The following is a 24,067-nucleotide window of genomic DNA, read 5'->3' on the forward strand; positions in this document are numbered from 1 at the left end:
GGATTTGCACATGAGGCTCATCCACTTTCTGCACAGGTGCCTCTGTCTGCTAACCAGGGTTCTTGCACAGCATTTGAAGACCCCACCCACTTAGTCCGGGCATTTTCCTACGCACCAGACATGGTAGCCAATTTTTGTCTGCTAACTTTCTGCACAGGTGCCTCTGCTAACCAGGGTCCTTGCACAGCGTTTGAAGCAGAGCCGAGATTTGAACCGGGGTGTTCAGAATCTTGGCGTTCGTGTGCTAGCGGAATACCCCGCTGCGCCACCTGGGTGCCAGTACTAGTAATATTTTGTACATTTGTGTGTACGCTTCATATACTGCAACTTTTCTGGGAATTGCAATGTCTTTGAGTGGGATTGTTTATATCAACATATTTTAAATCTCACTTTTAAACTAACCTTTACAATTGTTACACTTATTGTCACAACTGCATTTACTGTCTTTTTGCTAACATTACAAACTAAGAAAAGAATCTAAGAGCAAATATCAAAACAATCTATACAGATTCTTCAGGTTACTAGATGCTTTCTTCAGCTCACCCTACAGTCCTCAATGGGGTTTAGGTCATGGGACTTGGATGACCATTGTAAAACCTTGATTCTGTGATTATTATTTAAAAGCTAAGACGTTTAAGTCAATAGTTTAGGCTAATACTTATTACTTCTACTACAACCTGCTAGTCGCCAATATTTGCTGTGGTATTTTGTTAGTTCCATTTGCAGGACAGATGCAGAGCAGGTTAGAGGACACTCATGTGAGAGCGTCCAAAGCAGTCAGTATAAAAGCTTCAGAGCAAATGGTGCTTATGAACATATGACATTTCTAATCCATTGTCTTGCTGATCCAAAGTTCTAGCATTGTTTCTGTTACACAGCAATGAATCTGACAGTGCTTCTATTAGGCACATACATTGTGTTATCACTGCAAGCTACTTATGCATGTAAATCCTGGGTAATTAGTCCAGTCTTTGGAAGTCTGGGGAGCTGAATCCCTCCCTAAATCTTCAAATCCCAATGAGTCATTACAGGTAATTGCAGGGAATGCTCCCTTGAGTCAAGTTCTGTGTGTGTCTGTAGATGCAAGTGTTATACTGAGATCCAGCTGTCTCTCACTATTAGGAGAGAACGTTTTTGGCATCCCTTTAGTGCTCTAATTCATTTTGTCAGCCGCAGAAAAAAAGCATTTTGCTTTTTTTTTTGCTTTTTTTCCCTCTTTTTTCCCCTTGTTTTTTGGCTCATATCAAGCAGTTTGTCCGCCTGCAGCCAGAGTCATCTAATAACGTGATCATTTTTGCCGCAGCTGGTTGCTATGGCAACAGCTTAGGCAGTCCACAGTCTACTTGGTGTGGAAGGGCCCAGAAGGGAGGAGACCCTTGTGCCAAGATTGCTTGACAGGTAGACCTAAGGGAAAGAACCATAAATCCCCTTCCATGTACCCACAAAAAAAGAAAAAATAATATTAATAATAATTAATTATGAGTTTGGAGCATACATGCATCCAAATGGCATAATGCGACAATCAAATCAAATATCTTTTCTGAGTTATTCTAGTTTTGTTCTCTCACTGCTTATGGTGGTGGATTAAAACAGAGCGGAAAAGCCTCAGTCATACCACAAACTTTGCACTGCTTTGTGAATTGGACAAGGTCAGGCTAAGACTGGGAGGTTTTAGGAATAGCTTAATCCCGTTTTAGGTTAGTTTTATATATATATATATGTATTAAGCATTTTCTCCCCGTTTCGCATGTCCAATTGTCTGATTGCATCACGCTTCCTCTCCACTAATGCCGACCCCCACTTTGGTTTGAGGAGAACGAAGCTAACCCACACCCTGTCCGACAAGTGGGCAGCAGTTGTATGCATTTTGTCACCCACACTAGGCAAGTGCATGTAAGCGAATCAGCCTTGTGTACGGAGAGACACACCCTGATCCGCTATTTCCGCACCTCTGTGCAGGCACCATTAATCAGCCAGCAGAGGTTGTGGTGCATCAGTTACAAGGAGTCCCTATCCAGCTTAATATCCCACCCCTATATAAACAACAGGCCAATCGTTGTTCATGTGGATGCTCAGCCCAGCCAGATGGCAGAGCTGAGATTCGATGTATTTGAAATCCCAGCTCTGGTGCACTAGCGTGGGTTTTTACCGCTTACTAAATAGTTACTTTACTGTGAATGTGATTTACATCTACACTCTGCTAGCAAGTTATAAAACACTTTAGTTAATGTGTAAAACATAATGTTAAAATCCTAATAAATAATAAACAACATACAGAAAATCTGAGTGTTTAAAAAGCATCTCTGGCTGCTAACCAAACTGTACACTGGGGTAAATACATGACGAATTTGTGCACAGCCATGGATTTTTTGTAGCTCCTGAACAAGTTTCTTTCTTACCCTTCTTTCTTTTCCTGAAGCCGTATTTCTGCTGGCACACATGCCATGCATGGTAGTCAAGCACTTCAGGCACCTCACAGTACCAAGAGCCCAAATTAAGACTCAAATTAAGTTTATGTGTAAGGTGTGAAGAAATTAATGAATCCCAACTGATACTGTTGTTTCCAGCTGGATGTAAATGAAGGAGAGAGGACAAATTGGAAGTTACTGGGCAACAAAAAAAAATTCAAAGACATGCCAAATCAGCTACTGGTTTAAGAAAATAGGTGAGTTCTGAGCTGAGAAAAATGCCCAAATATATTATAATTATAGGTAAAAATGCTCTACATACGCTTGAGCCATTAAGCAGTGCAGTTTTAGCCTAGTGGTTAAGGTACTGGACTAGTAATTTAAAGGTCACTGGTTAAAGCCCCACCACCACCAGGTTACCAATGTTGGGCCCTTAAGCAAGGCCCGTTAGTTGCTTAGACAATTTACTGTCACTTTGGGTAAAAGCGTCTGCTAAATGCTGAAAATGTAAATGCAATATGCCTCCCTGACTAATAAATATAGGTTAATGTTTTCTTTTATTGCTTTCAGCATCAGGATATTAACTCATTAAATAAAAGAGGTGTTTATTTACCCTGGACATTTTTAGATCCAGGTTTTCATTTTCCTCACAACATTAATGCAGACTGAGGTGTGAAAAATTAATAAATGCTAATTAGCAGTCTGTTGTTCACTGCTGGATTTTAAGTGAAGGTGATGGGGCAAATTGGGGAGAGAATTATTCTTGGCAATAAAGGGATCTTGTTAGCTAGTGGTTTAACGAAACAGCTGGTTTCTCAGAAAAAATCCAAAAAAGTAAATCTATAGGTTAGCAAATTCATCTATCTATGTGAGCCTAAGCTGTTTAGTATGCCTCAGTGAGTCTTGAATGTGTTTTTATTTTACTTCAGGCTATGCTCTGCACAAAGTAATATAACAAACTGCAGATCTTTATGTCTTTAGTGTTATAAATGTATAAACTTGCCCCGAGCAGTAAAGCCTTAATAATAAAAAAGCAGACTCACAGAATAGCCCAGTGTTAATGCTTGTGATTTTCATCTGTGTCTTTTTGCTGAACCATCAGGGTGTTCAAGGTCATTACTTCATTTTCAGATCCAAGTTCTCAAAGTGACACCTTTTCCCTGACTAATTTTACACCGACTGAAAGAAGACTGATTTGCCAAGTCATTAACGTTACAGAGCCTATTTGACACATTATGGCAGGAACGTCTCTGTGGGCTCCCATGAAGAGGCAGGCAATCAATTAGACATGAAAAACTACAAACAGTGATACAAATCTAACCCTGAGCTATCTAATTTCTCCTTGTTTGTATTGCTTGTTTTCCATGATTGATTTTAGGGTGGCTTTACTACAACAAATTGATTTTTACTTTAAAAATATTGACTGAAAGTAAGAGAAATCACAAAGATATACGTATATCCCTAACTGCTACTTAACACCCGGGAAAAGCAGCACCTTCTATCTATAGTGCTATATTTAATCAAGATATTGTATTTGTGGTCAAGACAGAATAGAATAAATAAGGTAGGCGCTCAGGTGGCGCAGCGGTAAAACACGCTAGCACACCAGAGCTGACATTTTGAACTCGTCAGTTCGAAACTCAGCTCTGCCATCTGGCTGGACTCGGTGCCTACATGAACAATGATTGGCTGTTGTTCACACAGGGTGGGTGCCGGATTAAAACTCCTCATAACTAAGGCAATTACGACCTCTGCTGGCTGACTGATGGTGCCTGCACAGGGTCGAGGGATAATGCGTTGATCAGGGTGTGGCTCTCTGTACGCAAAGCTGATCCACCTCGGCTCTTGTCAATCAGGGCGGGGATCGGCATCAGTAGAGAGGAAGTATAATGCAATCGGTAATTGGATGTGCTAAAAAAGTCGGGAGGAAAAGGGAGAAAATGCAAAAAATATTAAAAAAATAAAAAATAAAAAAAACAAGTAATGTTTTAATAATATATAATAATCAACACTTGAATACAAACTATTTATTTTTATATTTATTTTGGCAGGTATGTATTCATTTTTTTATAACAGTATCTCTAAAGTAGATTTGATCAAATGTTTAATTAGTTCCACATTAATAAAACAAGATTATAACAGGATCTCTCTAAAGTGGATCTGATTGAGCATAACAATGTTTGAGTGTAATTATCACAACAAGCATTAATAATAAGTATAATTAGATCCACAATCACAAAGAGAAAGAAGGTGCCCAGGTGGCGCAGCGGGATATTCCACTAGCACACCAGCGCCGAGATTCTGAACTCCTCGATTTAAAACTCGGTGTTGCCACCGGTCGGCTTGGTGCCATCTAGCGCCATGGTTCTGCTAGGGCGGGATGACAGACTATGTGGGTCTTCAAATGCTGTGTAAGGACCCTGATAGACAGGTGGCAGATAGAGAGGTGCCTGTGCAGAATGCATAGGTGAAAAGGGCTTCCGCAAAGGGCTGCACGCGGGTCGGAGGAGGCGTGAGCAGCAATATACCCACCTCAACAGCAATCAGGGATCCCCCAGCAGCGGAAGACAAATTGACTACGCTAAAATTGGGAGAAAATGGGTTACAATGCAAAAATAAAATAGAAAAAAAGAAAGAGAAGAGTTGGGGTAATTCTGAGCTATCAACAAAACTGCAGCAATAAATATTATAAACAGATGAAATTAGTACGGCACAAAAGGAGAAAAAATTATCAATAAATTGAAAGAGTTAAAGTAAAACATTTTTCACTGTACTTGGATAACGACTCTGCAGCATCCTTATTTTCACATTTTAAATTATGTTTATTGTTCTTAAGTATAATGTTAACATTGATTTTCTCAGCTGTCTTTAACTTTTGCATTTGATTAACATCAGTGTTACAAATTCATTAATTACCAAACTCTCAGTCCTAAGAATGTAGATAATTATGTTGACAAAAGACCTTGGTATAAGTAGAATCACACTATCTGTACAGTCTAATTAAAAGAAAATAAAAGATTTTTGCATCGTGCTGTTCTTCACATCTGCCTCCCCTCTGTACAGGGCAGTTTGGAGGCTGTTGTATAGGAACTTAGTTGTATACACAAAACCATTTACTCTCTATTACAGTGCACTATAAACCAAATAAAAAGCTGGTTTGAAATACTACAAGAATAAGATTCACCTTCAAGATTTTACTGAAATGATGCACAGCAATCATTTCTATTGCCTGTTTCTAATATTTAATGGGTGGCTAAGTGGGTAGCACTGTTGCCTCAAAGCAATAAGGTCCTGGATTCGATCCCCAGGTGGGGCGGTCCGGGTCCTTTCTGTGTGGAGTTTGCATGTTCTCCCCGTGTCTGCGTGGGTTTCCTCTGGGTATTCTGGTTTCCTCCCACAGTCCAAAAACATGCAGGTGAGGTGAATTGGAGATACAAAATTGTCCATGACTGTGTTTGATATAACCTTGTGAATTGATGAATCTTGTGTAACGAGTAAATTACCGTGTCTGTCATGAATGTAACCAAAGAGTGTAAAACATGACATTAAAAATCCAAATAAACAAACAAACTAATATTTAAGGCTTGTTTTATTTGTTAAGAAAAATGTAACATTTCGTTAAAGCTTTAATCACACAGGTGCAGTTCGTATAATTATATTTCTATTTATTTTTTATTTTTTGGGGGGGGTTGCCATGAATTAAAATGAATACAGTTAAGGTGCTCTAAACTTAAAAATCAAAAATCAAATATAAGCAACACAATTTAAGTAATTCATCCATGTGAATAGAACTGTTAGAACTGTTTACATTAATACACAGGATGGGATGTGGATTATATAAAAAAAGAATTCCTACATGGCGGAAAATCCTTCTGTATTAGTGACTTCTGTAATAAGTGCTTCTGACAGCTCTCTTGTAGAGTCTTCATCCATTCTTCTTGTGCAAAATCTTCTAGCTCATTGAGGTCAGCTTTCAAGCGGCAACAGCTTTCCTTAAACCCAACAAAGCTTTTCTTTGAGATTTAACTCTGGAGACTAAAAAAAACACTGCAGGATTTTCCAGGAGTTGAAAGCCCAAAAATCTCTGAGATTCAATTTCACCACATAAGGCATAAGATTCCTCCTTAAAATGCCTTGGTATTTCTGTAAACATGATGCCAGTCATATAGTCAAGATTGCCAGTTCCTGCAGCAGAAAAAAAATTTCACATCACTGACTCACCTCCATGTCTGGTGGTTGGATTGGTATTGTAATGAACATAAGCCTCACCCTCCTTGCTCCAGACAAACTGCTGATCCATATGGCCAAAGTTATTCACGTTTGATTCGTCACTCCATAGACTTGTGTCCAAGAACTTTGCAGACCTTTTCAAATGTCTTTTGGCATAGTCCAGTTAACCCTTCCTGTGCTTTATGTGGCGGTCGCCCCTCTATATCCCGATACAAACCCGACAACGCCACCCCTTGGTTTAGGCCTAGAGCAAAGGGGAGCTCTGACTTAAGGAATGCACAGACACAGATTGAAAGTACATACAAAATTTCCTTTATTATAGTTTGGAATTTTACAAGTCACTGTCAGTTTATTCCTTTAAAAGAGATAGCTAAAACTTTCAAATGTCTATGGGTTGGTCAGGCATTAACAAAGATGGGGGACTAACCCAAAACGCTCGGCTTAACATACGTGTATAAGAGCAAATCAAAGAAATAAAACCGGTTTGGCACTTCCAAATCACTGCAAGCGTTACACAACAATATTAATCACCCTGTGACCACAGCACACAAGTTAATGATTTAGTTTTCCCGTAAATGTAGTCCTCACCAGGACCCACTATAGTTAAATATTTTAATGTTAAAAACTAATTTGTTGGAGCAGAAAAGAAGAAAACAAAAAATAAAAGAAAACCCCAGAGAGAACAGCAGCTAGCACTCAATATACTGCCACCTTCCAGTCCTCCGTGTTTCTGGTCGGCAACCGGCGGATGCGACCATCCCCCTGGACTCGTCCGTAAACACACACCCCAACGCCGTGCCGCGTGGCTCACAAAAGGTGCCGTCTTCTCGAGCACGCTGCTCCTAGCTCCCTTAGCTTAGCAGCCAGCCGGTACAAACACCCCATGGACCCCAAAGGCGCCCGCCTAAATGCCTTCCCCGAATCATTAGGGCGGCTACCTCATTGCCTGTTCCGCCCCGCAATAATTAGAGATGCATTACACCTGCTACATTTATTTGGTCAATAGTAGTACGCTCTCAACTCTCAACAGTCCCAACATTCTTTTGCAAGAGCTTCTTAGTTTTCACCATAATTACAACACACCTTCAACACATCTCTTGGTGGTGTTTATATAAGATATCACAGATGAAGCAAATAAACACTAGTTTTTAAATTCCCCATTTTGTAACCCAACTTTAGGTCATACAGAGTTGCAGTAGTAAAGTATCAGCAATATTATTATGGGGTTGAATAACTGACATGGCCACAATAACTATACTATATATACATACACATACACCAGGATGCACTATGGGAAGAAGGCAAGCCGGCAGAGGCAGTGTGATGCTTTGGGCAATGTTCTGCTGGGAAACCCTACGTCCTGCCACTTTGACACTTACCACCTACCTAGTATTGTTGCCGACCATGTACACCCTTTCATGGAAACGGTATTCCCTGATGGCTGTGGCCTCTTTCAGCAGGATAATGCGCCCTGCCACAAAGCAAACATGGTTTAGGAATGGTTTGAGGTGCCTAACAAAGAGTTTGAGGTGTTTACTAGGCCTCCAAATTCCCCAGATCTCAATCCACCTGTGGGTTGTGCTGGACAAACAAGTCCGATCCATGGAGGCCCCACCTCTTAACTTACAGGGGTTAAAGGATCTGCTGCTAACATCTTGGTATATCCTTATACTCTAAAATACTGCATCATTCATTATTTTTGTTCAGTTGCTTTTTTAGTGAACTGATAAAGACTTTATTTAAAGCAAAATCTAGCTCTGCTGAAAAGTTTACTGTTATAAATCCTTGTTTTCTTCAAGGTGGGTTGAATATTTGCAATTGAAAAAGTAAAACTCACTCCACTGTAAGTCACTTTGGATAAAAGCTTCTGTGAAATAAATAAAATGGAAATGGATTGTATAACACGGTTGCATAATGCTTGTTCTCTTTTGTATGATAGACTGCCATTTGAAGAAAGCTTTTAGCTTTTTATATTGTAATAAACATTTGTTTATTGTTTATTGCATGTATAATGCTTTTTTCCATATATTTACATAGAAATATGGCTTTATAATGCATAAAAACGGCCTTCATGTAGTATGAAGAATAAAGATAAGCTGTGTTTAATAAAGGGTTTGGATTCCTCAAGACCAGAATGAAGCGCTGTCAATGCTTGAAATGAATATTGCGCTGAAAGTAATAAAATATGCATGAAGACATGCAGGGCCGGCCAGTATCTTTACACAGCGTGTTCCATTACTGATCACAGACTTCCTGCATAGAACATTAATCTGTAGTTTAAGCTTTACTTTTGTTTTACCAAAAAAATGTCTGTGAATTAGAAGCAAATACATCTGACCTGTTGAATGAGCCAATTTTCTATCCATACGTTAGGATAGACTAAATAGTTATAAGGGGAGAGTTACTTGTATCCATACTTGTGATTTACAGCTATGTAAGCACAACTCTTGTTGAGCACAATTACCTGTGTTTACAATTTGGAAGTTGTACTTGTGTAGTTTTTTTTAGTTTGTGATTCGTTCTTTAAAACTTTCACTTCCATTAATTCCTAAAAAAATATTGTCTTTGAAGGGTGTCGAATTTGAGATCTACAGTAGTATTATCATGTTAAAATTGGATTACTCATAAGATCAGAGAGTTCATAACATGATTTGATGTCTGTTTCTTAGAACGGCAGAATAAAGTGAGAAAGTGTAACGTCTAATGTGAGAAAGTGTAAAAGCTGCTGTGATTCTGCCGGGTTTTTGAAAAACAAAACAATCAGAACAAAATTTGCCATTATATTATATTTGCACCAGGAATCACTGGGTGCAAGGCAGGAAACAACTTATACGAAGAACTTGTCAATCACAGAGCCACACACTTGCACGCTCACACACACACTTACCCCTAATGCCTAGTTCACACTGCATGATTTTTGCCCTGATTTTCACTCACCGACTGGTCAGTGCTAGATTTGCTGGCTCGGGAGCAACTCAGTGTTTGCTCGGCGATCGTAACTCGGCTCTCAATCGCTATGTGTGAACTGTTCAACAACTCGATCTGAGCGTCTCGGGGAGCACCGAAGAGAGATTTCTAGCATGTCAAATATCTGGATATGAGTCGCCCAACTGGCAATGAGTGCTATGTCGAACAGCCAGTGAGAATGCAAGATACGGTGTGAGGGGAAACGCAGGGGAGGGGTTGTAAACAGGTGGGACAGGGACATAATATAGTTTATATCAGAATACATCGGCACACACACAAGTTTTACAGTATTTCTGACCTGATCGTTCTCTACAAAACATAACACCAACGTTGCATTGCAAATAATATTTATTAACCTCCAACTCACTATAGAACAATGGTGTAGCTGTTCATGTAGCCAAATCCACTCAGATTCATTTATTTTTCCTCTTTGCTTTAATGCTGCACATCAGCGCACAAACTTTGATCGCTCGCTACTTGTTTGGATGTGTATCATTAAACCCCTCGTCATTTCTCGTGTTTGTTTTCGTGACAAAATGTAGTTTGGGAGACCAGAGAAGCTTGTCTGCAATTCCAGTTGGTGATAGAGGGTGTAGTGTGAAACCCCCTATCGCTGATCAGTTGTGTAGTGTGAAAGCCACACCGACTTGAAAGACTCCCGATTACAAGAGATCCAGTTGTGTAGTGTGAACTGTACAGCGACTTGACGACTTGGAAAGTCGGGTACTGTGAACTTGGCATAAGTGTAATTTAGGTTAGTCAGTCCATATTTTGCATGTTTATTCTAGGTACTATAATTTCCTTCCACCTCTTAAACACATAGAGAACAGGCCAAACACTTCACAGATCGGAGACAGGAGTCAAACCCAGCTGGACCCTTATGCTTTGCACTATACTATCTTTTGTGCTAATTTGAATGTTGGCAGAATAAACGTCTTCACCTTGGAACACTTTTGATAGATACTGACCACTGCAGACCGGGAACACCCCACAAGAGCTGCAGTTTTGGAGATGCTTTTTTCCTGCTTCTAACACATTGACTTTGAGGATAAAATGTTCACTTGCTGCCTATATCCCACTCACAAACAGGTAGCGTGATGAAGAGACAATCAGTGTCATTCACTTCACCTGTCAATGGTCATAATGTTATGCCTTGTTGGTGTATGTGGACTCCTGTCTATGAGCTACCTACGATCTTCTTGAAAGGGCTTCCTTAAGATAGTGTGTCTGCGAAAATGTGTGCCCTTTTATATGTAAGAGTCGTGAGATGTTGGATAAAGCGACCAGGCTTGCAAGTGGCGTTCCGATTTATCCCGAAGGTGTTTGATTAGGTTAAGGTCGGGGTTTTGTGCAGGTCTCTAGGTCAAACCATGTAATGACCGTAGACATGTGTGTTCATGTACAAAGTAAGACTCTACACCTGTGTGTATACATTTATGTGTCCACAGCCTCTGCATGAAGGGTCTTGAATGGACATTTATGCAGGTTTCAGCTGTTTTTTTTCTCTACATGGGGTATGCTCATGTAGTGTTCTCTCCACTCCAGGCAGTCAGGCCAGAGAGATAGCAAAGCAAAACAGTCAATCAATGCGAATGACTCATCAATGCGAATGATAAAGCTCTGTGTTATGTATTCATCATCATTCTTTTCCTGTCACTGCACCAGCAATATTGCAAACACACCCCTCTGCATTAAAACAAGCTTTTCTTTTATGATTGGTGCAGAAGGCAGACCTCTGTCACCTTCATGTATTTCCATGTAGATATTGCCCTCTAGTGTCCATAGGGCTAAAATACCAGCACTGCAGCAACAGATGCCAGACGACAGAACAAACAGTGGATTATGATGGCATAGTGCACACGTCTGTGGTGTGTGGTTACGACAACATTACATTCCGTCGGTTACTGAAGCAGTCAGTTTCAATGGAATGTCTGCTGCGTATTACTTTTTTATAGCAGAAAACTGGTACTTGATGAAACACTCCAGCAGGTTTTAAAATATCCGTGCCTACCAAGTCTGTCCCTTGGGCATTTACAAGATGAGAAAATTCAACCAGCTTTCTTATGTTATGAGAAAAACACAAAGGTTGATAAAACTCACTTATAATAGCTGGATCTAGGCATAAGCAAGTAAACAGCTCCTCAGGCTGAAATACAACGTGGCAGTCTAGACAGAATTATTCTCACTCAGTCATTTTCTTAAACACTTATCCAATTAGGGTCGTGGGCGGGGCTATCCCAGCTTTTCAATGGGCACAAGGCACACAGTAACACCCTGGCTGGGGCGCCAGTCCATCACAGGGCAGACACACATATACACACACATTCACACACATACACAAACCCATTCACCTATAGGGCAATTCAGTGTCTCCAGTTAACCTGACTGCAAGTTTTTGGACTGTGGGAGGAAACCGGAGCTCCTGGAGGAAACCCACACAGACACAGGGAGAACATGCAAACTCTGCACAGGAAAGACCCAGACAGCCCCGCCTGGGGATCAAACCCAGGACCTTCTTGCTGTGAGGCGACAGTGCTACCCACCGAGCCACCGTGCCGGCCTCGACAGAATTAACCTACTTAAATAATAAGCATATATGTATTTTAAAATGACTCTTTTTTTACTTTTTACAGGTATAATCTGGTTAAACATTTTGGGCAATCTCTGAAATCGATCCAAATTTTTAAAAACATTTTTGAAATGTTTGAGTGAGTGGCATCTGTAGCTACAACCCTGATTTCAGGTTTGGATGGTAGACAAAATGTGAATAAAAACAGACAATATTGATTTTTAAATGATTTTTGATGATTTTTCAACTTCATTGTTTTTACTGATATAAATTGTGAAATTTGATGAGAACAAAATGACGTAACAGTCAGTGGAAACCAAAATCATCAACTCACTGAAGCCTGATTCAAAACACCGAAAATCAAAGTAAAAAGAATAAAATGATTGAAATCAAAGGCTGATCCAGTTGTATGAATTTCAACATGGCAACTCAGTTGTGTGTATGGCCCCCATGTGCCTGTATGTGCTCCTGACAATGTCTGGACATGCTTCTGATGATACATTGGATGGTCTCTTGGGGAATTTTCTCACAGACCTGGATCAGTTCAACAGAAAGCTCCTGTCTGTGGCACTACTTGGCACATTATGCACTAATACATATTGTCCCTGAGGTTCTCAATTGCAGGGCCAGTAAATGACATCAGAGCTTCATCATCCAGGAGCTGCCTGCACGCTCAGGCTACATGAGAGGGCTCATTGTCCCACTCCAGGAGGAACCCAGGGCCCACTGCACCAGTCTAAGATCTGACAGTGGCTGTAAAGATTTTGTCCTAGTACTTAAAAGCAGTCAGGGTACATTGTACATTGATATGCCTTCCCAGACCATCACTGACTCACTGTCATGCTGGATAATGTTGCAGGCAGCATAATGTTCACCACAGTGTCTCCAAACTCTTTTACATGTGCTCGGTGTGAACTTGCTCTTGTCGGTAAAGAGAAACGGGGTGCCAATAGCGAATCTGCCAATTCTGGTGTTCTTTGGCGAATGGCAAACAAGCTGCATGGGCTGTGAGCACAGATCCCACTAGATGTCGGGCTCTCATGCCACTTTCATGGAGTCTGCTTCTGACAGTTTACAAAGAATTTGTTTTGTAGCCTAGTTGGTAAAGCTGTGGGGGTTTGAATCCTGACTTTGTAATGCAGCCACTTTTGGGCCCTTGAGCAAGGCCCTTAACCCTCTCAGAACCCTCTTAAAAGCTGTGATATGCAAAAAAGAATTTTAATTGTACTGTACACATGTCCTTCCATCTGCCAGACTCTTATGAATTATTAATTCATAATCACTCATTTTTATTCTGGTTTATCAGAAGATTCAGTGACATTTGCTTTGTGATCCACACAATCCTGAGCTTAATGTTTATCTCCTATCTCCTATCTTCTGTGTTCAGGATCTTGGAGCTGCAGCAAAATGGAGACATGGATATTCTGAAGCTAAAGTGGTGGCCCAGGGAAAGCCCATGTGACCTGTACTCTTCTATGGGCACCAAGAAAAATGTCAGTGCCCTGGACATCCACAGCTTTGCTGGGGTGTTCTTTGTGCTGGCGGCTGGCGTGGTGCTATCCTGTCTGATTGCCACCATCGAGACCTGGTGGACGAGAAGGAAGGGCTCCAGAGTGCCATCCAAGGAGGTAAGAATTACATAAGGGTTTTCCAGGATGGGTGAACAGGTCAGCACAAAACACTAAACAAAAGGACAATATGAATGTAAGATTCAAAAGTCTAATCCAGATAATGGTAAAAGAATGGTTCAATTATACATACTGGTATTTTCATAACTTTTATTTAAGATAACTTTGTATTAGTCAGGGGAGGGGAGACTGTCAGGGTAAAAAAATGCACATAAAGCCTTTCAAGGCCCCACTTCACTGGAGACAGAGACATAAACACAGACTGTCTAAAGACAGAACAAGATGTTCAGGATATTACCCATAACTGCTTTTTAATAGCACAGGTTTGGAAATTGTTACATAATAAATTTACCTTAAATGATCTTGAATGCTCTAAATGGACACTTCATTTTGCATTATTGCCTAAAATAAGAAATAAAAGAAAATCAAATGTGTTTCAATTCGCTAACTCACTAGAATGAAGGCTTTTCACTTGATTTTAGAATGTGACTGCAGGAATTTACTTCTATTCAACCAGACAAGCATTAGAGTTATGATGTTGGAAAATACTGCCAGTTTCAAAGTCACTGTTTCAATTAATCCTGAGGGAGTTGGATAAAGTTAGGTTAGGGCTCATAATGTTTATTCAAACCTAATTCAGCAAATTACTGCTAATTTTTTTTGCTGTCCAAACCATTAAAAACAAGCCAGGAATATTATTTGGCATTATTCGGTCACTTCCATATTTCAGAGTTGGCACTATACCAAAGAGCTTCTCTGTTTAGAAGTTAAAATGCTATTAATTACTGTAAAAATTATTTTCTCTGCTTCAGTGTCCTTTAGTGCTGTGTTTTGCACTAATCCAGACAAGACTTGTTATTCCTAGGCTTGTGTATGCAGCGGCGCTACACATAGGGGTAGCCAGATGGGGCCACTGAAAATCTTGGGGTGGCACAGCAAAACGAAAAGCTATAACTACATTTCAGTCTATTATTGTAGCATACAGACTAGTTGATAACTAATTATATGATGTGCATAGACTAATATGGTACAATTAACATTTTTCTGTACTGCTGCTGCACTCGAGCGGGGGGGGATTGGGGATGGAGGGTGTTCAGAGTGTGATACAACGATGGCGGTTGGCTGCCTGAATTTTTATTTTTACATGAACTATTGTAAAATATATACAGTACATTATTAACTTTAATGGACAGCACCTAATGAAATATATCAAAAAGAAGCATATTATGCATATGCTAATATTATGCATATTATGCATGAGCAAATCAACTCTCGGGGGGTGGGGGGCTTTTATAAGGGTGGCCGGGCCCAAAACCCAGCACGCTCGCCCAACCAGCAACGCTAACCCACACCCCAACCACCACCCCGGCCCCCGCCCAGAGGCGCTGCTGGCAACTTGGCCATTGAAACCCAAACCATGTTTCTACCAAATACCAAATAATTCCTGAGAAAGTTCAAACTCAGTAGTAAATGCTTCAATCACTGACAGATTCGTTATGCAAGCATGTAATAACACCTCTTCTTTACCATGTAGACATAAATCCTTCTCAAATACAGAATTAGAGTCTAACCATCAAAGCCACACACACTTCTTCATCTAAAAGACAAAAGTAAAGATAAAAAACAGCCTGCAGTGTAGATCGCTATTTGATCAGTAAGCAGAGTTTGGGCACAGCATCAGACCACTCATGTCCAAGACCCCCCTAAGAAGTCATCTGACACACAGGAAGGACCCCTAAACACCCCCCTTCATCTCTTGTATGACCCTTTACACTGGCAGATTACATTTTTAAAGGTTAAAATGTGCAAGCTATTTTTGAGAGGACTGCATAGTTTTGAATAATCAAATTAACACATTTTGTTTGGTTTGGTTTTAATTAATGTAATTATTATGTAATTTGGCATGTTTTACTAAAGGGTGCAAAATACAAGGTAGTGTTAGTGTATGTAAATAAATATAAATATGCTGGGTATTAGTGATTTAGAAATGCCTGAATGAAAGTAGACAAATATTGCTTATTCAGCAATGCAAGTTTGTTCTGTATCTGTGTAGGACTGAATACTGGCCTGTTTGTAGCATGTAGTGTTTTAAACAGATGTTATACATTTACCCATGTTTTATCTTTCCTTAGTATTTATAAATGTCTGTCTTTGCTATCAAGTTTAACATACAGCCATTTTATACCAGTAATTAATCAAGCCTATAGTATAACAGAAGCTATTTTCCCTCTTGCACAGCTACAGTGATTGGCATCTTATACAGTTATCTAATGCAGTATTATTTTCTAACACAAATATAAAGATGCGTCAGTGTAGTCATGACTGTGGCCTGACTGCTTGCTCGTATAATATTGAGTTTGTATGTGAATTTTAAATAATCTTGTTTGGGTCGTATCTACTCCTTGGTTGATGTGTTAAACGCACAAATATTGGTAGATGGTTTTAAGAAACTTGACGCTATAGCGGCTGAAAAATCATCAATGAAAGTTGCATCATTTCTGTGATCATCTCAACTGAGTGGCTCATTAAAAATACTGTGTGCACTAATAAAAATGTTAATTGTTTGTTGTTGGTATAATCCCAAGAAGCTAAGCAGTGCATAGAAATAATTTTTAAGCATTATTTTGTTTCTGGTGAGACCATTAAAGGGTTAAGAGAGGCAGAAAAAGTAAGATTTTTTTTATTTATGTATTTTAATACATTTAGTCTGATAGGCTTTAGTCTGTAGTTCTAAACAGCTGGAATGGTAAGTTAAAATCCACCCACACAAGTCTGACATTTGAAAAATATCCCTGTGTGTCTTACATCTTTAAGTTTGCTTCTGATTTACAAGCTGTTGTGTATATTTAAAATGCTTGGCGAATTGATTTGTCTGCCTGAAGAAACAAGCATAATCTAATTGTCATTATGACTAAGCATATATATACAGTATATATATACGTATATATATATATATATATATATATATATATATATATATACTATACATAAGTAACTCTACAGTTCATGCTAAGTGATTAGCAACATAAGCTTAAATGTAAAGCTAATTTCCTCTGAGGATTTCTGAAGGATGACCGACACACTTGAACATCCTCCAAGCTCCTGCAGTGTGACCATGCTGAGGCAGGTTTATTCTTTAGAGCAATCTTCCAGAAGGTTCCATCAGATGTGAAGCTGGGCAGGGCTCACACACACATACACACACCAGTAAGCACACCACTCACGCTCCACTGATCAATCAGATTCACTGACTGGCACAGAGCTGAAAAGGCTTAAAGGTTTATTTAGTCCACATTGTCATGGTATTCTAGTCACCACCATATTGAGGACATCAGTAGTCTGTTACATGATTGAGTCATTCCATGAGAATGTTTCCATTTAAGTTCAAAACTTTTGATGAGATGTTTATGAAACAGTAACAGTAATCAGTAAACAGTAATCTGCAAATATTGCATTTTAATGTTTATTATAAGTATTACTATTATTATTTTATTATTTATGCTTTTTATTCCCAGTTTCCTCCCAGTCTAGTCGTATCCAATTACTTGATTGTAATTCATATCTACTGCTGCAAACTTCTACTCCTGTCTTAGGAGAGTCACATCCGAATCACAGTCATGTGTCTGTGTAAGCGCCCGGCCAGCTGATAGCGGAGTTGAGATTCGATCTCGGAAGGCTGAGATCTCAGTACCGGTGGGCTAGCATATTTTATCGTTGCACCACTCAAGCACATTATTCAGTATTTTAAAATATTATTTATATACAGTGTATCACAAAAGTGAGTACACCCCTCACATTTCTGCAGATATTTAAGTATATCTTTTCATGGGACAACACTGACAAAATGACACTTTCACACAATGAAAAGTAGTCTGTGTGCAGCTTATATAACAGTGTAAATGTATTCTTCCCTCAAAATAACTCAATATACAGCCATTAATGTCTAAACCACCGGCAACAAAAGTGAGTACACCCCTAAGAGACTACACCCCTAAATGTCCAAATTGAGCACTGCTTGTCATTTTCCCTCCAAAATGTCATGTGATTTGTTAGTGTTACTAGGTCTCAGGTGTGCATAGGGAGCAGGTGTGTTCAATTTAGTAGTACAGCTCTCACACTCTCTCATACTGGTCACTGAAAGTTCCAATATGGCACCTCATGGCAAAGAACTCTCTGAGGATCTTAAAAGACGAATTGTTGCGCTACATGAAGATGGCCAAGGCTACAAGAAGATTGCCAACACCCTGAAACTGAGCTGCAGCACAGTGGCCAAGATCATCCAGCGTTTTAAAAGAGCAGGGTCCACTCAGAACAGACCTCTCATTGGTCGTCCAAAGAAGCTGAGTGCACGTGCTCAGCGTCACATCCAACTGCTGTCTTTGAAAGATAGGCGCAGGAGTGCTGTCAGCATTGCTGCAGAGATTGAAAAGGTGGGGGGTCAGCCTGTCAGTGCTCAGACCATACGCCGCACACTACATCAAATTGGTCTGCATGGCTGTCACCCCAGAAGGAAGCCTCTTCTGAAGTCTCTACACAAGAAAGCCCGCAAACAGTTTGCTGAAGACATGTCAACAAAGGACATGGATTACTGGAACCATGTCCTATGGTCTGATGAGACCAAGATTAATTTGTTTGGTTCAGATGGTCTCAAGCATGTGTGGTGGCAATCAGGTGAGGAGTACAAAGATAAGTGTGTCATGCCTACAGTCAAGCATGGTGGTGGGAATGCCATGGTCTGGGGCTGCATGAGTGCAGCAGGTGTTGGGGAGTTACATTTCATTGAGGGACACATGAACTCCAATATGTACTGTGAAATACTGAAGCAGAGCATGATCCCCTCCCTCCGGAAACTGGGTCGCAGGGCAGTGTTCCAGCATGATAATGACCCCAAACACACCTCTAAGACGACCACTGCTTTATTGAAGAGGCTGAGGGTAAAGGTGATGGACTGGCCAAGCATGTCTCCAGACCTAAACCCAATAGAACATCTTTGGGGCATCCTCAAGCGGAAGGTGGAGGAGCGCAAAGTCTCGAATATCCGCCAGCTCCGTGATGTCGTCATGGAGGAGTGGAAAAGCATTCCAGTGGCAACCTGTGAAGCTCTGGTAAACTCCATGCCCAGGAGAGTTAAGGCAGTTCTGGGAAATAATGGTGGCCACACAAAATATTGACACTTCAGGAACTTTCACTAAGGGTTGTACTCACTTTTGTTGCCGGTGGTTTAGACATTAATGGCTGTATATTGAGTTATTTTGAGGGAAGAATAAATTTACACTGTTATATAAGCTGCACACAGACTACTTTTCATTGTGTGAAAGTGTCATTTTGTCAGTGTTGTCCCATGAAAAGATATACTTAAATATCTGCAGAAATGTGAGGGGTGTACTCACTTTTGTGATACACTGTATATATTTTTTAATTGAAAGGTCAGGCACTGATATTGACGTTCCAGTTTATCTCAAAGGTGTTTTTTTGAGGTCAGGGCCGAGCAGGCCACTGGAGTTCCAAAGCTTTGGTGTAGACTCTTGATTTTTAATCCATGCTGTTGAGAAATTAACTGTTAATGGAGGTGCTACAGCAGCAGTGTGGATCCCTCACATCACCAGAATCTTGTGGACCTGTGTTTCTCACCTCTAATTTCCTCCTACCACCCAGATTGGCTATGCTAAATTTCCTTCTAGGTGTCAGAGGATAAGAGCCCTGTGATAAATTGGTGTATTTTGTCTTGTACAGCTTTACTAAAACTAATAGCTCTGCTACGTGTAGTGATGCTGCTGCCCAACACTGCATGAATTGTATGTATAAAAGATTTACTTTTTCTGCTCGAGTAATAAAATAAGGAGTTTAAAATGTTTTTATGGTTTCTTAGCTCCAAAAGCACTGTATTATTTAATACCTCTGTATTCCATTATCTGCATTTATTCATTCATCAGTATGATAAAACACTTTAACTTCCAACTACTTTACATTGTCCTTACATCTAATAACATTTCTAACGTGTCTTTAATAACTGACTTCATCCACATAATATCTAACAGTGCCCCGGAACACCAAACAGTAGAACAGAATGTGTGTTTATGTCTCTGTCTCTTAACACACACACACACTGCAAATGCCATGGTGTAAGTCTTAGCTTGTCTCTGTTTGCTCTCTCAGCTTCTCTGTGAACTCTAAGTTGGCCTTTTTTCCGCAGTTGGTGTGAGAAATCTCAATATGGCAAGTCATTCAGAAATGACATTTTTCCACTAAATTGAGCACATTTTTGTAGCGCGCTACATGCCAGTAGTAAATAAAAAGGTGGCCTTTGGAATCTGGAGAAACAGAGAATGCACAGTTGTGATAAGCGAGCCATGTCACGTTCCAAACTGTGTCCACTTCATGTGCCTGAAAAATCAAACAACTGTCCACTGATGTCTTCTGTGCCATTGCTATTGTGATTATGTGGAGTTCAGCATACCCTCTAAGACCGGGTTTGGAAGACTTTTGCCTTTAATGAGAATCAATTAACTGATTTTAAATTTGAACTGTGTCTAGTGGCTCCATTAATAATTTTGAATGGTGCCTAATGGCCCAAAAATTACTGAGGTTGCTGAGCATCACACAATCTTATGTGCTGATTATTACTCAAGAATTGTCTGGGTTCTGATCAAGGAAAAAAAACTTGACACCTGAAAGAACAGAATTTTATTCATTTCTTACTTTATTTTTGTTTTGTTTTGTAGATAAGTACTCTGTGTTGAGGGGGTTAAAGCGGGCGAGGGAGGGAAATGCAATATGCCATTTTTACCATCTCAAGGTAATCTGGCTCCTTGGACATAAAAAACAACAAAAAAGTCTATGTGCTGACTGTTTTATTTGTTGTCTTTTTCTACTCATTCCCCAACTTTCTTAATTAAACCTCTCCCTCGTCCTCTCATACGCCTATTCCATTTGTCTATCCATCCCACCGTCTTCCCGTTGGCATTTGGCCTGCTGCCACGTGCAGACGCAGGGCGAAGGGCCATCTGCCAGGTCAGACGAGCCATGTCACGAGCCACGGAGTGACATCACGCTCACTCTCAGGCCCGCTTCGAATCACCTGTCACCTGCATGCTGTGCCCCGCCACTGGACTCCAGTCTGCGCCACACGTTTGCTATTCCATCAAGAACTGTCTTCTGCCAACACTGAGCGGCCCTTTCTCTTCTCACACATCAAGTTTTGAGCCCACGTAGGTAGCGAACCACATGGAACACACCCAGTGCTTAATATGCTTTATAAAGGGCCTTATTTCTCTTCTTAGAGACATGATAGATTATTACATCTAAAGAGGTTTTAAATGCCATGCATTTGGAACAAGCCATTTAAAGAGACCTTAAAAGCAACATTTCAGCAGTAAGATTGTTCTGCATTTATATTGCTTATATATCCCGATCAGCCATAACATTAAACATTAAATTTGTAGTTCTACAATTATTGAATGTAGTCCATCTGTTTCTCTGCATGCTTTGTTAGCCCTCTTTCATGCTGTTCTTCAATGGTCAGGACTCTCCCAGGACCACTACAGAGCAGGTATTATTTGAGTGGTGGATCATTCTCAGCACTGCAGTGACACTGACATGGTGGTGGTGTGTTAGTGTGTGTTGTGCTGGTATGAGTGGATCAGACACAGCAACGCTGATGGAGTTTTTAAACACCTCACTGTCAATGCTGGACTGAGGATAGACCACCAACCAAAAATATATCCAGCCAACAGCGCCCCATGGGCAGCGTCCTGTGACCACTGATGAAGGTCTAGAAGATGACCAACTCAAACAGCAGCAATAGATGAGCGATCGTCTCTGACTTTACATCTACAGGGTGGACCAACTAGGTAGGAGTATCTAATAGAGTGGACAGTGAGTGGACATGTTATTTAAAAACTCCAGCAGCACTGCTGTGTCTGATCCACTCATACCAGCACAACACACACTAACACACCACCACCATGTCAGTGTCACTGCAGTGCTGAGAATCATCCACCACCCAAATAATACCTGCTATGTGGTGTTCCTGTGGGGGTCCTGACTATTGAAGAACAGGGTAAAAGCAGGCTAAAAAAGCATGCAGAGAAACAGATGGACTACAGTCAGTAATTGTAGAACTACAAAGTGCTTCTATATGGTAAGTGGAGCTGATAACATGGACAGTGGAAACAAGGAGGTGGTTTTAATGTTGTGGTTGATCTGTGTATATTTTTTTTAATAAAACTGGAAGTATTTGACAGGCTTCAGTAGCAACGTACAGTATAACAGGATTGTTCAGAAATAACACAGAGTAGCCTTGAGACAGTCCTTATTCAGTAAACTGACATTTCCCGAAGCAACCACATAAGTGCTGAACGAAAAAAAACTCTGATGTAAATGTTACTTGAAGAAAATCCACTAGAGCACACAAGGTCACTACACTGGCATGAAAACGTATTGCCCTCGTTTTAACTGCTTGAAAAAATGTCTCATTGCACATTTTTCTCAACTAAATATTTCAGATTGTTACAGAAAACATATTACACAATAGGGAATTGAGTAAAAACACATTTTTATTCATTGAACAAATTTATACAGCATGCATATTACACTTATGAAAAGAAAAGTAAAAAATAAAGAAAAAGGAAATATTTCCCCCTTGATTACTGAATAGTTTACCACATTTGGGGACTAGTTAAACACAGACAAGCTTAATTTCAGCTAATACTGTAGAATATAAATAAAAGAATAAAAGTTGTTAACCTGTTTGTCTGAAAAAGGTTATTACTAAGGAAACAATAGATTTCAATCTCAGAAGTTTTATAAGAATAATCAATGTTTATTTGTCTGTAATGTTCCAAAATACAAAATTAATTAATTTAAGTCAAGTCAAATGTATTTATATAGCGCTTTTTACAATGAACACTGTCTCAAAGCAACTTTACAGAATCCAGGACCAACAGACCTAAAACCCCTGTTGAGCAAGCCGAGGGCAACAGTGGCAAGGAAAAACTCCCTTAAAATTACAGGAATACAGTGGGGCCAAAAAGTATTTAGTCAGCCACTGATTGTGCAAGTTCTCCTACTTAGAAAGATGAGAGAGGTCTGTAATTTTCATCATAGGTACACTTCAACTATGAGAGACAAAATGAGAAAAAAATCCAGGAAATCACACTGTAGGATTTTTAAAGAATTTATTTGTAAATTATGGTGGAAAATAAGTATTTGGTCAAAAACAAAAGTTCAACTCAATACTTTGTAACATAACCTTTGTTGGCAATGACAGAGGTCAAACATTTCCTGTAAGTCTTCACCAGGTTTACACACACTGTAGCTGGTATTTTGGCCCATTCCTCCATGCAGATCTCCTCTAGAGCAGTGATGTTTTGGGGCTGTCGCTGGGCAACACGGACTTTCAACTCCCTCCACAAATTTTCTATGGGGTTGAGGTCTGGAGACTGGCTAGGCCACTCCAGGACCTTGAAATGCTTTTTACGGAGCCACTCCTTCGTTGCCCGAGCGGTGTGTTTGGGATCATTGTCATGCTGGAAGACCCAGCCACGTTCCATCTTCAATGCTCTCACTGATGGAAGGAGGTTTTGGCTTAAAATCTCACGATACATGGCCCCGTTCATTCTTCCCTTTACACGGATCAGTCGTCCTGTCCCCTTTGCAGAAAAACAGCCCCAAAGCATGATGTTTCCACCCCCATGCTTCACAGTAGGTATGGTGTTCTTGGGATGCAACTCAGCATTCTTCTTCCTCCAAACACGACGAGTTGAGTTTTTACCAAAAAGTTCCATTTTGGTTTCATCTGACCACATGATATTCTCCCAATCCTCTTCTGGATCATCCATATGCTCTCTGGCACACTTCAGACGGGCCTGGACATGTACTGGCTTAAGCAGGGGGACACGTCTGGCACTGCAGGATTTGAGTCCCTCTCGGCGTAGTGTGTTACTGATGGTAGCCTTTGTTACTTTGGTCCCAGCTCTCTGCAGGTCATTCATCAGGTCCCTCCGTGTAGTTCTGGGATTTTTGCTCACCGTTCTCATGATCATTTTGACCCCACGGGATGAGATCTTGCGTGGGGCCCCAGATCGAGGGAGATTATCAATGGTCTTGTATGTCTTCCATTTTCTTACAATTGCTCCCACAGTTGATTTATTCACACCAACCTGCTTGCCTATTGTAGATTCACTCTTCCCAGCCTGGTGCAGGTCTACAATTTTCTTCCTGGTGTCCTTCGACAGCTCTTTGGTCTTGGCCATGGTTGAGTTTGG

At 40.3% G+C, this 24,067-nt stretch overlaps 1 protein-coding gene across 1 annotated transcript in view; it reads left to right on the top strand.

Moving 5' to 3' along the window:
• grid2 (glutamate receptor, ionotropic, delta 2) overlaps positions 1-24,067 on the top strand; it is a 744,839-nt gene that overhangs the window by 712,432 nt on the left and 8,340 nt on the right. The window contains exon 15 of the mRNA XM_062998321.1: positions 13,562-13,802. Coding sequence (XP_062854391.1) covers positions 13,562-13,802 — 241 coding nt within the window. The remainder of the gene's footprint in view (positions 1-13,561; positions 13,803-24,067) is intronic.

Source organism: Trichomycterus rosablanca, chromosome 7 (assembly GCF_030014385.1).
Source record: "Trichomycterus rosablanca isolate fTriRos1 chromosome 7, fTriRos1.hap1, whole genome shotgun sequence".
NCBI lineage: Eukaryota > Metazoa > Chordata > Actinopteri > Siluriformes > Trichomycteridae > Trichomycterus > Trichomycterus rosablanca.